Here is a 14458-nt window from a genome sequence, read left to right as displayed (position 1 = left end):
ATGGTAATTTGAACACAATAATGTTCACTGTTCAAAATTAAAGAATGTTAAAAATACTATAAAAGAAACAGAAATGGGAACATTTTAGAGTTTATTTTAAAATCTTTAACTGCGCGCTGCCAACGTGAACTTCAAACTCGAACTTTGGGTTCAAACTTTAACTATAAATTATTTTCAATATTTTTGAGGTTTAACCAGAAGTTCAAGAGATCGGCTAACTGGACCTGTTCAATTGAATTTCAAACTGACTGAAATGGTTCAGGCATCTCTAGTTTTGATGCTTCACCTTACCTTCCCTGCGTAGTGATGAATTCCAAATGTTAGGTCCACTCCCTTTGGCCTCCAAAAATACTTTGATTTTAAGTTATCTTCAAATTTTTCTGGAAATTATACAAATTAAGTAAGCATCATAAAATGTAGCTATGCAAGCATTATAACATTTCTGTTTCAATATTGATTCATCTTAAACAATAGTGACTGGACTGACATAAAAGCAGTTTCTAATATTTGGACATAATAAACCTATCATGGATTTATCATAGACAATTAGTTCTCTCAAGTAGGCAGGTATACAACAATAATAATATGACATATGGTAAGTGTTATTTCTTGCAACCATATACTTATAAAGTAAAAAATGTCTCGACAGCATAATGTATGCTGCAACTTGTATTAAGATTTTGTGCGCTATTCCAGTATTGAAGGCTTGGTAAATAAATATTCTGCATTCTTTCTTCATTGTGTTAGTCAAGCTAAATCAGCAGAAAGTATAAATAAGAAATCTATGATGCTGTACAATCTCTGTCATACTTGCTTATCACTGGGGACTTCTGAGAAACTCTACAGCAGTAATAAGCACAGGGATATTTTCAGGGTATGCATCCCTAAGAAAGAATTGTACTTTCACTATCCCCTATACTTTGCCTCGTACAAGTACAAATTTGAGAATTTAACATCAGGTTATTTCATGTGAGGCACTGGTCATGCTAGTAGGGTTTCCATATTTTTGAAAGAGAAGACAGGGACACCCATGTTATATGTTTTCACAGTTCGTTAAAGCCTTTCATGTGTCTAATGCTGTTTAAAGCCAAAGTGCATTAAAGTGTGAGACATGATTTGCCATGATAGCCTATGAAAGTTCTTTTCTGCATCTAAGGATAAAACGACTGAGGGAGTTATCCTGGTATTAAGGATGTGGAGAAGGTCAATGGTTCTCCTCGTCTTGTCCCAAGCTTGTTTATCAGGCATAGAGCCTACCTGGTCATAGTGCATCAGGGAGGGGAGTACAGAACTGAAACTGTTCGCAAGGATTTTAGCATAAAGCTTAACATCATTGCTGAGTAGGGAGAATGTGTGGTAAATTGCACAGCTATGAACATCTGTCCCTTCTTTTTGCGTAAAAATAATTCTTGATTCCAGTGAGTTCTTGGAGCACGGGCATCCTTTGAGGTTGGAATTGAAGATGGTGCAAAGATGCGGAAATGAAAATATCCGCAAACTTTTTGTAGTAGGCAGCTGAGAAGCCATTAGAGACTGGAGCCTTTCCAGCTTTCTGATACTTGACCACCTGCTCAACCTCATCTGGAGTGATGTGGGCACTGAGCTGAGCCCCTTTTGGGGGGATAGTTTAGGTAGGTGTGCTGTAGACAGAAACTCCTCTTGCTTTAACCTGCTGCTGCCGGGCTACAGCGCCTGAGGGTTGAGTATTCAGAAGGGATCATTTTAGGTTGTAAACAACAAACCCAGGGGAGTCCCTAATAGGCGGCAGTTTGCAGGCTGAGAGTCTAGCGCAAAGTTTAGAGGCTAATAGCCTGTCAGCATTATCGCCCTTTTCATATTAATGAAAAAGAAAAAAGACTGCACTGGACAATTAAAGTGTATAAATGCTCTGCAATCTCAAAATCAAATACATTTTTATTTATTAAAATCAATGAGTATATCAATATTATATACAATTTACCAACTATTAATCAATAAAAAAATATTTTGATACAAATAATGCATGCATAAAAACAACAATACTTTGAACAAACTCATAATACAAATTTACAGGAACAGTATGAGTAGTGGTCACATAGCTGTCAGGGATTAGTTGTATAGTCTCTAAAGAAAGTGTTTAAAAGAGGATATCGGTTGTGTATAAATATATGTTTGCAGATTTAGTTCCCAGCAATACTGGTATTGAGGAAAAGTCTCTTAATATTCCTGTCAATTTGTATGATGAGTTTGTTCAAAGTGTACTTGTTTTTAATATTGTATGCATCAATTGTACCTAAATCATTTTTCTTGATTACCAGCTGGTATATTGTGTATGATATTGATATACTCATATGATTGTAATCAATAAAAGTTATTTGTTTCTGACATGGCAGAGTATTTATACTCTTTAAGTATTCAACATAGCCAGTCTTTTATCCTTTTCAATTTGATGCCAAATACAAAAAAACAACACTGAACTGTGCAGATAGGAACTGTAGATTAATAATGCACCAACAGAAAATATATCCATTTTTATATATTTTATATTGGTGCGTTATTAATCTGCAGGACCTATCTGTGCAGTTCAGTGTTGTCCTTTTTGTGTTTGGCTTATATTGGAGGATTGTCTCTTCCCTCTATGACCAGCTGTATCTGGGACCTTATGTTTGTGCATTTAATTATTTGCAGAATATATTCATAGATTTACCTAGCGCCCGGGACAAACTTTCTTTTTCTTTTGGATTTTTCCATTTGATGCTACAACTTTGGGATTCGCACATTCTCCTCCTGGCAGCTGCTTTCACTTAATTATAATAATAACATTCCTTTATTTTGTAGCGCCCAGGTTTTCTTTAGACTTAGTTAGAACATACTTCTTTTCATAATAACGCTGATTCAGCCACATAAGCTTATTGGCCACTTGATGAGATACAAGAAGGTTAAGCTCTCCCCAGACAAAATTAATTTTCTGGAGAGTGGTGAAGTCTGGCCTTGATTTAGGTAGCGGTTCTAGCTGTTGGAGACAGTTAAGCAAATAGTTTTAGCAGGTAACTCCTTTGTGGCGTTGGGAGCTAGGGCTAGAAGGTGTCTTAGTTAATACTTTTTAAGAAATTGTGAATACCTATTTAATATACAACAAAGAATGACTAATAATGTTAATATTGTAGTAAACATTTGCTTAAAAAATCAATGTGTTAATCAAGTCTTTTCTAACATTACAACTCTAAGCATATTGCAAAAGTACCTACCTACTAGGGTCTGATCAGTTGCCCTTGGGAATCTAATTTCCTCGTCTAGAAGAGAAAGTAAACCCATTGGTTTTTGTAAGAACATGTCCAAAAGTGGCCTGTTATCTTCATACTCAATAACTCTGGCATCCACATCTTCATTTAAATATTCATTCTTAAAGAAAAAAAAAGTTATATTAATGTTTCAGATGTTCAGGTAAAAAAAAATTTCACCTCACACAATGAAAGCCTATGAATCTCGATGAATACAATTATAGGGAATAAATTGCAGCCTCAAATTGAGTTGGATGGCCAGCATTTGGCACTGTAGTTTGGAGCAGTGAAGGGAGAGGGGGGACATGATCAGGGTTGGACTGGCCCGCCGGTGAGCCAGGTTATTCCCCGGGTGAGCCCCGACGCCTGATGGCTCTGCAGAAAGGCAGAAAGGCACAGAGTGATGACGAAGGGGGATAAAAGCAGAAAGGCGCAGAGCGATGAAGAAGGGGAGGAAGCAGAAAGGCACAGAGTAGTATCAGAAATGTAAATAGGTTCTCGGCGCACACAGATTATGTGATTATTAGGCTTTATTCTTAATATAATTTCCCAAATAGAGCCCCCAACATTCCATGATCCAGACAAGTTGCAACTAAATTAATCTGCAGCCATAGGTGGTGAAAGTGCCAAGAACTCTGATTCTAGTGGGCCAATCCAGATTTTTGGTAACTGCTCTGCCCAAGACTGTGTACTCTTTATATACACACTGCATTCTTTATATACTACACTATGGTTCTATCTGTCCTTCGTGGGCTGACCACATCCCCTCTAGTAGTTTGGTCACGCCTCTTTAGTGGCTGGCCACACCCCCTCTGGTAGGCCTCTACTATTGTATTCCCACTGTGGGCCCTTCATGCCCTATATCGACATTGGACATGATATTAGCTTTCAAATATATCAAGAGTTTGAACAAGGTACAGAAGGGAAACATTCTTCAAAGAAGAAGTATTAGAACACGAGGACATGCACTGATACTGGAGGGAAGTAGGTTCAGAGGAAATAGGGTAGTGGATAAGCGGAATAACCTCCCATCAGAGGTGGTAGAAGCTAATAAAGGAGTGCAATTTAAACAGGCTTGGGATAGACATAAGAATATCCCTACAAAGATTAAAGGACCAAATAGAGTTTGAGGTTACCATAGGTTATTAAAAACATGGACTAGATGGGCCAAGCGGTTCCTATCTAACGTCAAATTCTATGTTTCTATGTTTATATGTGTCTAGGATATGGCATAAAGTAAAAAGCAATTTTTCGCATGCACAGGATATATGTAAACATTCATCTTTCATCAGCGATGATAAATTAGCGGATGAAGAATCAATTCATTTGGGGAAGGAAAAGCATCTTTTCTGCACTGTAGCCCAAGCAGAAGAGTTAGGGAATGTTCTGTGTAAAAGACATGTGGCTAATTTACATATCTCAGTCCTGATTTTAAGGATCTATCTCACTCGGGGAAATGTTTGTTCTACAATTGGAAACGTTGGGGGGAAGGGAGATTTCTATTGGGTAGCCCTCGGGGGGTGTGGCCATGCCCTCACTGTGATTTGGCCATGCATTCATCGTTTGGTAGTACCTCCCCCTGTCCTACTTCCAGGGATTTTAATGTTGGGAGGCATGTTTAATTCAACCTAATAAACAATCTACCAGGTCAAAGTTTATATTTTGAGTGCTTTTCTGTTTTGTTCTCAGTCATAAAAGATAAGTGTTGTTTGCTGCTGAATGTTAAGTTCTTTTTTCAGCCAATAATAACTCCGTGGCAATTATTGGAAGACATATTTTCAGAAATAAAAGTTTGCCTCTACCCTAGAGTATATGCACACATCAGCAAATATATGACAGCCAGGAAAATATACCGGGGTTTAGGGTCCGCAGAGGCAGCTTTTTGCCTGAACAGCACAAACTTTTTTTTTTCAAGAATTTAATTGTTGTGAGTTTATCTAAGGAGGGGCTATCCGGTTATGTTCTGTGATGGGACCAATGAATATTCAGTGTAAAAGAGACAGGGCTTGTGGATGGGGAGGGCTTACGGTAACAAGGGTTGTGTGCCTACATAGATTTGTGGTCAAGTCTAAACAAAATGTATATATATATATATATATATATATATATATATATATATATATATAATGTAAATCAGTTTTTAATACAACCAGCAAAATGTTAAGTGTATAACATGATTTTATGAAAAAAAAATGTGAAAAGTTATTCTGTTACATCACTAAAATCTGCAGGTGACATGATGATGATTTGGTGAACAGAAAGTTCATAATTACATCAGTGATGCATATAAAGCATTTGCATATACACAGAGCAAACATAATCCTGTAATTGACCTATCACGAGCAATTGCAAAGGTCACATCAGTGACATATAGCTGCGTGCAACAGAAATGCAAATGAAACCAGAAGGATTTGCATTGTAAATGTCCTTAATGTGCACACAAAGTAAGGCTGAAAATAAACCGCACAGCAATGTACATTTGAGATATGAGAAACAGAGAGGTTTACACTACATTAGATATGAAATTGTTCATATCCCAGTGTTGTGTACCTCATTTGCAAACTGTGGGAGTTTACAACAATATAATTTATTCTAGGCTTGAAAAATATAATTGTTATATAAATATCTAAATTAATCCAAGTAGCTGCAAATGATTTGGTCTAAAATAAGAATAATTAAATATTATTTATAGAAATAATAAGTGTTGAAATCAGATTAGATCATATGAAATATTTAAATAGGCAAAGCATATTTTCACAGTTATGGAAAGAAGTATTTCATACTTGCCAACCTTTGAAAAGAGAATTCCGGGAGATCCCGGGCAGGGTTGTGGTTGGAGGGAGGGAGGGCGCGGTCAATCGTGTCATTTTGGCCCCACCCGCAACAAAAACGGCATTTTGTCGTGGGGGGTGGGGCCAAAATGACACGATTCACCGTGAATATCGTCATTTTGCAAAGTAAATTCCAGTATGCGGGATACATGCCTGCTCTCCCGGGAGTCCGGAAGACCTACCCGGATTTCGGGAGTCTCCTGGACATTCCAGGAGAGTTGGCAAGTATGAAGTAGCTCTACTGTAAATCTACTGCAAAACAGAAATTGAAATATACTGTATGTGTGTACAGCTTTATTTCCTTAAATTGTGTTTTTAAATGTAATATATTGGTTGTTTTCCATTTTTCTTTATAATACCAACTGTGATGGGCTTTATTTTGAGTTAGATGTACTCCAATTTTTTAATGCATAGGGTAAGCTTTTCCATAATGCGCATGTGCACCAGAAGTGCGTGTGCATACTCACCAAAAATGCGTATGCATACACCCGGTGCAGCATAATGGGTGTTGGCATTGGCGCACAGTAAGGGTGTATTCATGTAATTGTAACATGGACACATTCTCAGATACACATTTTAGGAGGTATATCTCATGTGGATACTGGAGAGCAGTGATGATGACAGCTATCAGTAGTACGAGCTACCTTTTTCTGACTGGATGTTTACATATTGACTCCTGCAACTGATAATACTTAAATCATTAGTGTTACAGCTATATTATATTAAGTCTTGTTTATCTATAAGCATTATTTAAATAACATTTCTATTTGGACTACTGAAGGAAAGAAAATTGCTATTTGATTTTTAAAGAGGTACATAACCGATGGGGAGGTGTTTGTATTCATTACATTAATTATATTGAAAATGTAATTATCACATTTATTAATAACTGTCAAGATAATATTCTCTCTTGCTTATTTGACACCTCATTACATTAATATAAATGTATAAATAGGGTAATGTGACTTTAGCATTTACTGCTGTAACCGGGTTAGGGGAACAGGTGCCATCTCCTGTGGTAGATGGTAGTGTACCGCTGCAGAGAAGTCACAGAAGTCCAAGGTTCTGGTACAACTGGCCTCAACCAGTTTTATTAAACAGAAAAAAAGCAAAGTTCAAAAAACACCTTGTCTCTCTGGCACTAACTAAACACACAGGAACACCCTCTCTCCTCTGAAGGACCTTGTGTCCCACACACATACACAATATAGAGGTAATTGGTCACCATTTGCAGATTCTCTCAGGAGGCATCCAACCTCCTCTCCAGGTCTGAGAGAGTGAGACTGATTTGACATCCCTTTCAAATACACCTCACAGGAGCAACCACCAATCAGTCTGCTGTCAGACTGGCAGAACAAAAGACTCAGACTGGACCTTGTAAAATGAGCCCACAAAATTGAGCCCACCGTTCTCTCTCCATAACCCCAGGAACACTTACCATTTTTTTCTGAAGCTTTTGGAAGCTCTTTCCCATGCAATGCAATCTCCCTGGGGTTTTACAGAATACAAGTCAGAAAGTCTGGGACATATACCTTTGCCATTCACCACTTGCCCAGTGCTTCTGGCACACTGCTAACACAGTCAAGGCACACCTTCATGTTATCCTTAGGCGTAAGTATACATACTTATAAACCTGACACATCCCTGGCACAAATACTACTTTTCAACATATCTATGTAAGAACACTTTTTTACATACATATTTTTCTGCATATGTTCTAAACAAGTGTGTCAAACTCTACATGATCCCCATGTAAGCAACATATTAATATAAATTCCATTGAAATTATGTGTATATACAAACTACTACCCTACTGTTCCAATTTAGGCAGAACACTCCAGATTCTAGTATGACTGTACCGCCGGTTCAACAGCCAGGACACTTGGCTCAACTGCTGGAACTGGTGAGTGGGGGTTGGGCGCACTTTCCATCGGTATGTGGAGTTTTTAATATAGGGGAGAAGGTTTGATAGCAACCTCTTCAGAAGCACTAGAGATAACTGGGGGACGTGAGAAACCCCAATGTCATGCAGTCATGTCTGAAGTGTAGCGCAGACAAACCGCCAACATGACGTGGCAACATGTAAAAGTACCAAATGTAGGCCATACAGTGTGGTAGTGCTATGAATGTGAAATATGGCAATACATCCTTTTATACCCTATAAAAAGAAACTTACAGAGCACACATCACCTGCACACAGTGGAGGCAGCCCTTCTAGGGCAGCATGGTGGCTAAGTGGTTAGCACTTCTGCCTTATAGCACTGTGGTCATGAGTTCAATTCCTGACCATGGCCTTATCTGTGAGGAGTTTGTATGTTCTCCCCGTGTTTGCGTGGGTTTCCTCCGGGTGTTCCCTGCCACATTCCAAAAACATACTGGTAGGTTAATTGCTGCTATCAAATTGAGCCTAGTCTGTGTGTCTGTGTGCGTGTTAGGGAATTTAGACTGTAAGCTCCAATGGGGCAGGGACTGATATGAGCGAGTTCTCTGTACAGCGCTGCGGAATTAGTGGCACAAATAAATGGTTATGATGATGATGATGATGATGTAATATGTATGAATATATGTACCTCAGTGCTGTCATTGTTTTCTAGTAAAGCTCTACAAAATATGCTGGAGCAATATAAATAAATGATGATGATGATGATGATGATGATGATGATAGGCTTCCTGTCTCAGTGATGTCATTGGTTTCCAGTGAATTGATAGGCTGCATTATCATGTATATTGCTTCAACCCACAAGATAGCTGTCTTCCCTGTGCACAGTCAATGGCCGCATTGTAAGCAAACCATATGTTCCAGGACTCTCAGCTTGAGGGAAAGTATTAACAGAGATCAGTTCTAGGGGCCTGATTCATTAAGGATCTTAACTTGAGAAACTTCTTATTTCAGTCTCCTGGACAAAACTATGTTACTATGCAAGGGGTGCAGATTAGCATTCTGTTTTGAACATGATAAATACTGACTGTTTTTTCATGTAACACACAAATACTTGATAACTTATTTGTATACTGAAATTTAAAGTTAAAATATTTGTTTGCTACATGAAAACACAGTCAGTATTTAACTTATGTACAATACAGAATACTAATTTGCACCCCTTGCATTGTAACATGGTTTTGTCTAGGAGACTGAAATAAGAAGTTTCTCAAGTTAAGATCCTTAATGAATCAGGCCCTAGTTGTGTATTTTTATTAAATACTTGCATATAATATAAAAATACAAACTTTCCATTTGATTGAAAAAATAACAAATAACACCAACACTTACCTGTTCCCAAGCAAATATGTGTTGATTGAAGTAGAATTGTATTTGTTCATTTGCAATGTTAATGCACAGCTGTTCGAAAGAATTCTTTTTAAAATTCTCGAAGCCAAAGATATCAAGAATCCCAATATTAAACCCTGCATCTTCCTCGCTGAAAAGATCAAACAGCTATTTAATTGTGTCCTATTTATAGCTTGTCATTTGCAGTATTAATCTTCTTTCACATCACATGTATTTCATGTATTATGTTTACATCTATCCTGAAATGATCTCACACAGGGCTACAAATTTCACAGGAGGTAGCAGGCTTCAAAAGAAGTGTAGAGAAGAGATACAAGAATATGTGCTTAGGGGCCAAAGAAACATTTAGTGGCTGGGTCCTTAACTCTATGATGCTCCTAATCCTGTATTTGGAATTAAGATAAAATAATCTTAAATGCACCTGTCACTAACACAATGGACACAGACATTGAGCACTGAACCCAAATTCATGTGAACTCACTAGGAACCAGAGCCTCATGAATATTTCAAAAGGAAATGTATCTGATTAATAGTGGAGAGTCTGCATTTTTGTGTCTACCAGTTAGCCAACAAAATGGCTCAATATGCTCAATATATTCAACTTTGACATATAAACTAGGTATCTAACTAATTTAAATAATCAGTGAAGTGTAAAAACAAAAGTGCAAATTTAAACAGCAACAGTTGAAAAACGGGGATTCATATACGCATAGTTAATCGTTCACCACTGAGCAGTGTGAGAGCAGCATTTGATCCTCAGTCTACCTTTGTTTATCACAAGTACACTTAGATTACAATAGAAGCGCGTGGACTTACAGAGCAAGATGGCGGCTTTGGTGAAAGAGCAGAAGTTTGCAAAGCCAGAGAGCAGCAGTTAGGCAGAGTGGAGACATTTCTAGCAAAATATGGAGAAGAAACATGGGGCGTCTTATTATGGAGGCACAGTGCAGAAAGAAACTTTGTTTTGTGAAGCAAGATTATTGTAATGAGATAAAAGAAGTGGAGAGGGTGCATCTCTATGGCTTTCCTTGATGTGTGGATGTGCACTAACACAAAGATAGCGGTCTTCTACACTTTTATTGGGACCCGCTCCTCCATGTTGCTCTTGGTAGAGAAGAACATTTCCAGGTGCACTCCACTCAATGTAATAACATCTTTAACACAAACACAGTTGCTACATGTAATAAAGACAATGGGCCTGATTCATTTATGAAAGTAAACAAAAAAATGAGTAACTTTGAACCTTTGCAAAACCATGTTGCAATACAAATGAGTTTATTATTTTACACATAAGGAAATCACTGGCTGTTTTTTCATGTAGGATGCAAATACTTGATAGCTTTATTTTTACACTGACATTAAAAGTTGATCTAGGACACGCCCTACCCCAATTATAAATATGTCCCCACATTTTAAATTGACCTCTCCCTCCAATGCAACATGGTTTTGCCCAGGTTCAAAGTTACTAATTTTTTTGCTTTCCTTTCCTTAATGACTTAGGCCCAACTTGTTTCTGTGACCGATTCCAGGTATAAAAGTCTGATTGCTGCCACCTCTTGCTCTGTCTGTGGGATGTGCATCCTGGAGATGGATCATCTTGGGTGAAAAACTGCATTGGAATCTCTAACTACAAGTTCTCTCTCCTGTTTCTGGCCTATCAGATCCTGTAATGTTTGTACAATGCTTCTACCGGTATCAAATACTTGGACAACTGAGCTGAAAAATTGTTGTCCATGTACATTTCCTGCTCTTTGTTCTCTCACTCACATTAATTGAATCCACAAATGAGACTAAACAGAGCAAACGTTCTGGTGAAAAACTGTAAAGTTTATTTTATTTAAAAGGTTGGTTCTAAAATAGAAGGAGTTTGGGCTTTGGTGTGAGAATTTCACTTTTATTCTCTAGAGATTATTCCCCCTCTCCTCACAGACAGACACACTTCTTGGTTGGAAATGCATCTCCCAAAAGTGGAGGGTAGACATGCACCTATATGTCTAAATTTACTTTGTAAATTAAATCTAATACTGGCAAACAACCAGCTTCTTCCTATTTACATTAGTGACACAGGGGAGAGAAAGATGGTTCTGGTAGTGGAGAGATGTAGACAGACAATTGCTGTTTTAGCTGGTGGACTGAGAAACCGACTAGTGCGGCGGTTCCGAACTGTGCGCCACGGTTCCCAGGGGTGCCGCGGCGCTGTCACTGGGGTGCCGCGGGCCAGCCATAGAAAAAAGAAAGAAAACAGGAACTTACCAATCCGCCGGATGCCGGGAGCCAGCAGACTCCTCTCTCCCGCAGCTGTCACTGAATATCGACGTCAGTGACAAGCTGCTGCGGGAGAGAGGAGGCTGCAGGGTCCCGGCGCCCGGCGGATTGGTAAGTTCCTGTTTTCTTTCTTTTTTATATGGCTGGCGCCTGGTGCAGGGCAGAGTGAGAGGGATCGTAGCAGAGGAGGGGGACAGATGGCAGAGGAGGGGGACAGAGAGCAGAGGAGGGGGGCAGAGGGCAGAGGAGGGGGACAGATGGCAGAGGAGGGGGAAAGATGGCAGAGGAGGGGGGCAGATGGCAGAGGAGGGGGACAGATGGCAGAGGAGGGGGGACAGAGAGCAGAGGAGGGGGACAGATGGCAGAGGAGGGGGACAGATGGCAGAGGAGGTTGACAGAGAGCAGAGAAGGGGGACAGAGGAGGGGGGCAGAGGGCAGAGGAGTGGGCCAGAGGAGAGGGACAGAGGGCAGAGGAGGGGGACAGAGAGCAGAGGAGGGGGACAGAGGGCAGAGGAGGGGGGCAGAGGAGGGGTACAGAGGGCAGAGGAGGGGGGCAGAGGAGGGGGACAGAGGGCAGAGGAGGGAGGCAGAGGAGGGGGACAGAGGAGGGGGACAGAGGGCAGAGGAGGGGGACAGAGAGCAGAGGAGAGGGACAGAGGGCAGAGGAGGGGGGCAGAGGAGGGGTACAGAGGGCAGAGGAGGGGGACAGAGGGCAGAGGAGGGAGGCAGAGGAGGAGGACAGAGGGCAGAGGAGGGGGACAGAAGGAGGAGGAGGGGGACAGCGTGACAGAGGGTAGAGGAGGATGGAAGAGGAGAGGGACAGCGTGACAGAGGGCAGAGGAGGGGGACAGAGAGCAGAGGAGGGGGACAGAGGGCAGAGGAGGGGGACAGCATGAGAGAGGGCAGAGGAGGGGGACAGCGTGAGAGAGGGCAGAGGAGGGGGACTGCGTGAGAGAGGGCAGAGGAGGGGGGCAGCGTGAGAGAGGGCAGAGGAGGAGGGCAGCGTGAGAGAGGGCAGAGGAGGGGGGCAGCGTGACAGAGGGCAGAGGAGGGGACAGCGTGACAGAGGGCAGAGGAGGGGGCCAGCGTGACAGAGGGCAGAGGAGGGGACAGCGTGACAGAGGGCAGAGCGGGCAACGTGAGAGAGGGAAGTGTGTCTGGATGCAGAGGGGGCAGTGTGCGTGGATGCAGAGGGGGCAGAGTGTCTGGATGCAGAGGGACATTTTTGCAAACAACTAAATAAGTATTTCTGTCGTGACCTAAATACTTATTACAATTTTTTGACCCAACTACTTCTAAAACAGGACTGCTCGGTAATTATTTTGGAGGGGTGCCTTGAAAAAATTTGGAGACTCTTAGGGTGCCGCGAACTGAAAAAGTTTGGGGACCACTGGACTAGTGGGTTTCCAAATTTTGTGATTGAGTTTGCAAATGGATGACAATTAAAATTTTGCATTATTCTCTCAATTCTAGTAGCTATGTAGCCATTAATATAAAATGTATACCTATACATATAATGTATTTGTGTAGACTATATATGTAGAATTTATAATCTGCTCATACTTAGGTTAACAAGTAATGTGCAATAATATTGTCTGTTTACTCTGATACTCATTGTACCTTGTTTGCTGTGCATCCCTGTGTATGGGGTCAAAAAGTAAAAAATCACATGAAAGTACTGACTAGTTTCCCATTTAGATGGTCCCTCCCCTTAAACAAGGTTTTGAAAGCTACTGCCCCTCTGACTATCATTTGCTAATTGGCAGCTTTGGGGAAGCAACAAGACATGGCAAGGGGTCTTTTTGACCAATTCTGCATGGAGCATAAGGGAGTGGCATACTTGACGGTAATAATAGAATCAACCCCACACCGCTGAAAAACATTACTATGAAGTGACGATCTGTTTCCTAAAGTTGGTACATAATTGTTAAGTTGGTTAAGTAAAAAATATTTCCTTGCCTTAATTCTTCACTTGGTTTTAGTAATGCGTTGATTCTGTTCACAATCCAGCTAAAGAGGCGTCCATACAGGGCTTTGGACATAGCATCCCTGACATCGGCTGCTTTCTCCACAGTGTTCTGACGAATTATAGTTTCACCGCGAGTGACCACACAATGAGATGTTAGAGCATCTTGTAGTTCATCAGGCTGGATACAGAGCAAGGAGGCAGCTAAAATGTAAACAAAGAAAGAAGGTCTCTCTAGCACAAACCCTGCCCCGTTTAAGCAACCATCATCATCATTAACACCATTTATTTATATAGCGCCACTGATTCTGCAGCACTGAACAGAGAACTCATTCACATCAGTCCCTGCCCCATTGGAGCTTACAGTATAAATTCCCTATCATACACACAGACACAGACAGAGAGAGAGAGAGAGACTAGGGTCAATTTTGATAGCAGCCAATTAACCTACCAGTATGTTTTTTTTGGAGTGTGGGAGGAAACCGGAGCATCCGGAGGAAACCCACGCAAACACGGGGAGAACATACAAACTCCACACAGATAAGACCATGGTCGGGAATTGAACTCATGACCTCAGTGCTGTGAAGCAGAAGTACTAACCAATTAGCCACCGTGCTGCCCCTAACTATATATATGTATGTATATATAAATATATATATATATATATATATATATATGCACAAACACACTTATCATAAATGGACTATTGTCTGGCTCGCATATTAAAGATACAGCAGATGGATTCTGCTATAATTAATATTATCCTGTTACAACTGGTGCAGAGGACACATCCTGACGCATTCTTAAGCTGTCCTTTATTACTGGAGCTCCTGTATTGTCGTGTCTA

The 14458-nt window shown here is 40.5% G+C and overlaps 1 protein-coding gene across 1 annotated transcript in view; it reads right to left on the bottom strand.

Moving 5' to 3' along the window:
* MYO3A (myosin IIIA) overlaps nucleotides 1-14458 on the bottom strand; it is a 159429-nt gene that overhangs the window by 67291 nt on the left and 77680 nt on the right. Inside the window, exons 18-21 of the mRNA XM_075211975.1 lie at nucleotides 13605-13815; nucleotides 9363-9510; nucleotides 3228-3381; nucleotides 292-380 (exon numbers count right to left, since the gene is read on the bottom strand). Coding sequence (XP_075068076.1) covers nucleotides 292-380; nucleotides 3228-3381; nucleotides 9363-9510; nucleotides 13605-13815 — 602 coding nt within the window. The remainder of the gene's footprint in view (nucleotides 1-291; nucleotides 381-3227; nucleotides 3382-9362; nucleotides 9511-13604; nucleotides 13816-14458) is intronic.

Source organism: Mixophyes fleayi, chromosome 5 (genome assembly GCF_038048845.1).
Source record: "Mixophyes fleayi isolate aMixFle1 chromosome 5, aMixFle1.hap1, whole genome shotgun sequence".
Classification (NCBI taxonomy): Eukaryota; Metazoa; Chordata; class Amphibia; order Anura; family Limnodynastidae; genus Mixophyes; species Mixophyes fleayi.
This window is presented reverse-complemented; position numbering and strand designations above follow the sequence as displayed.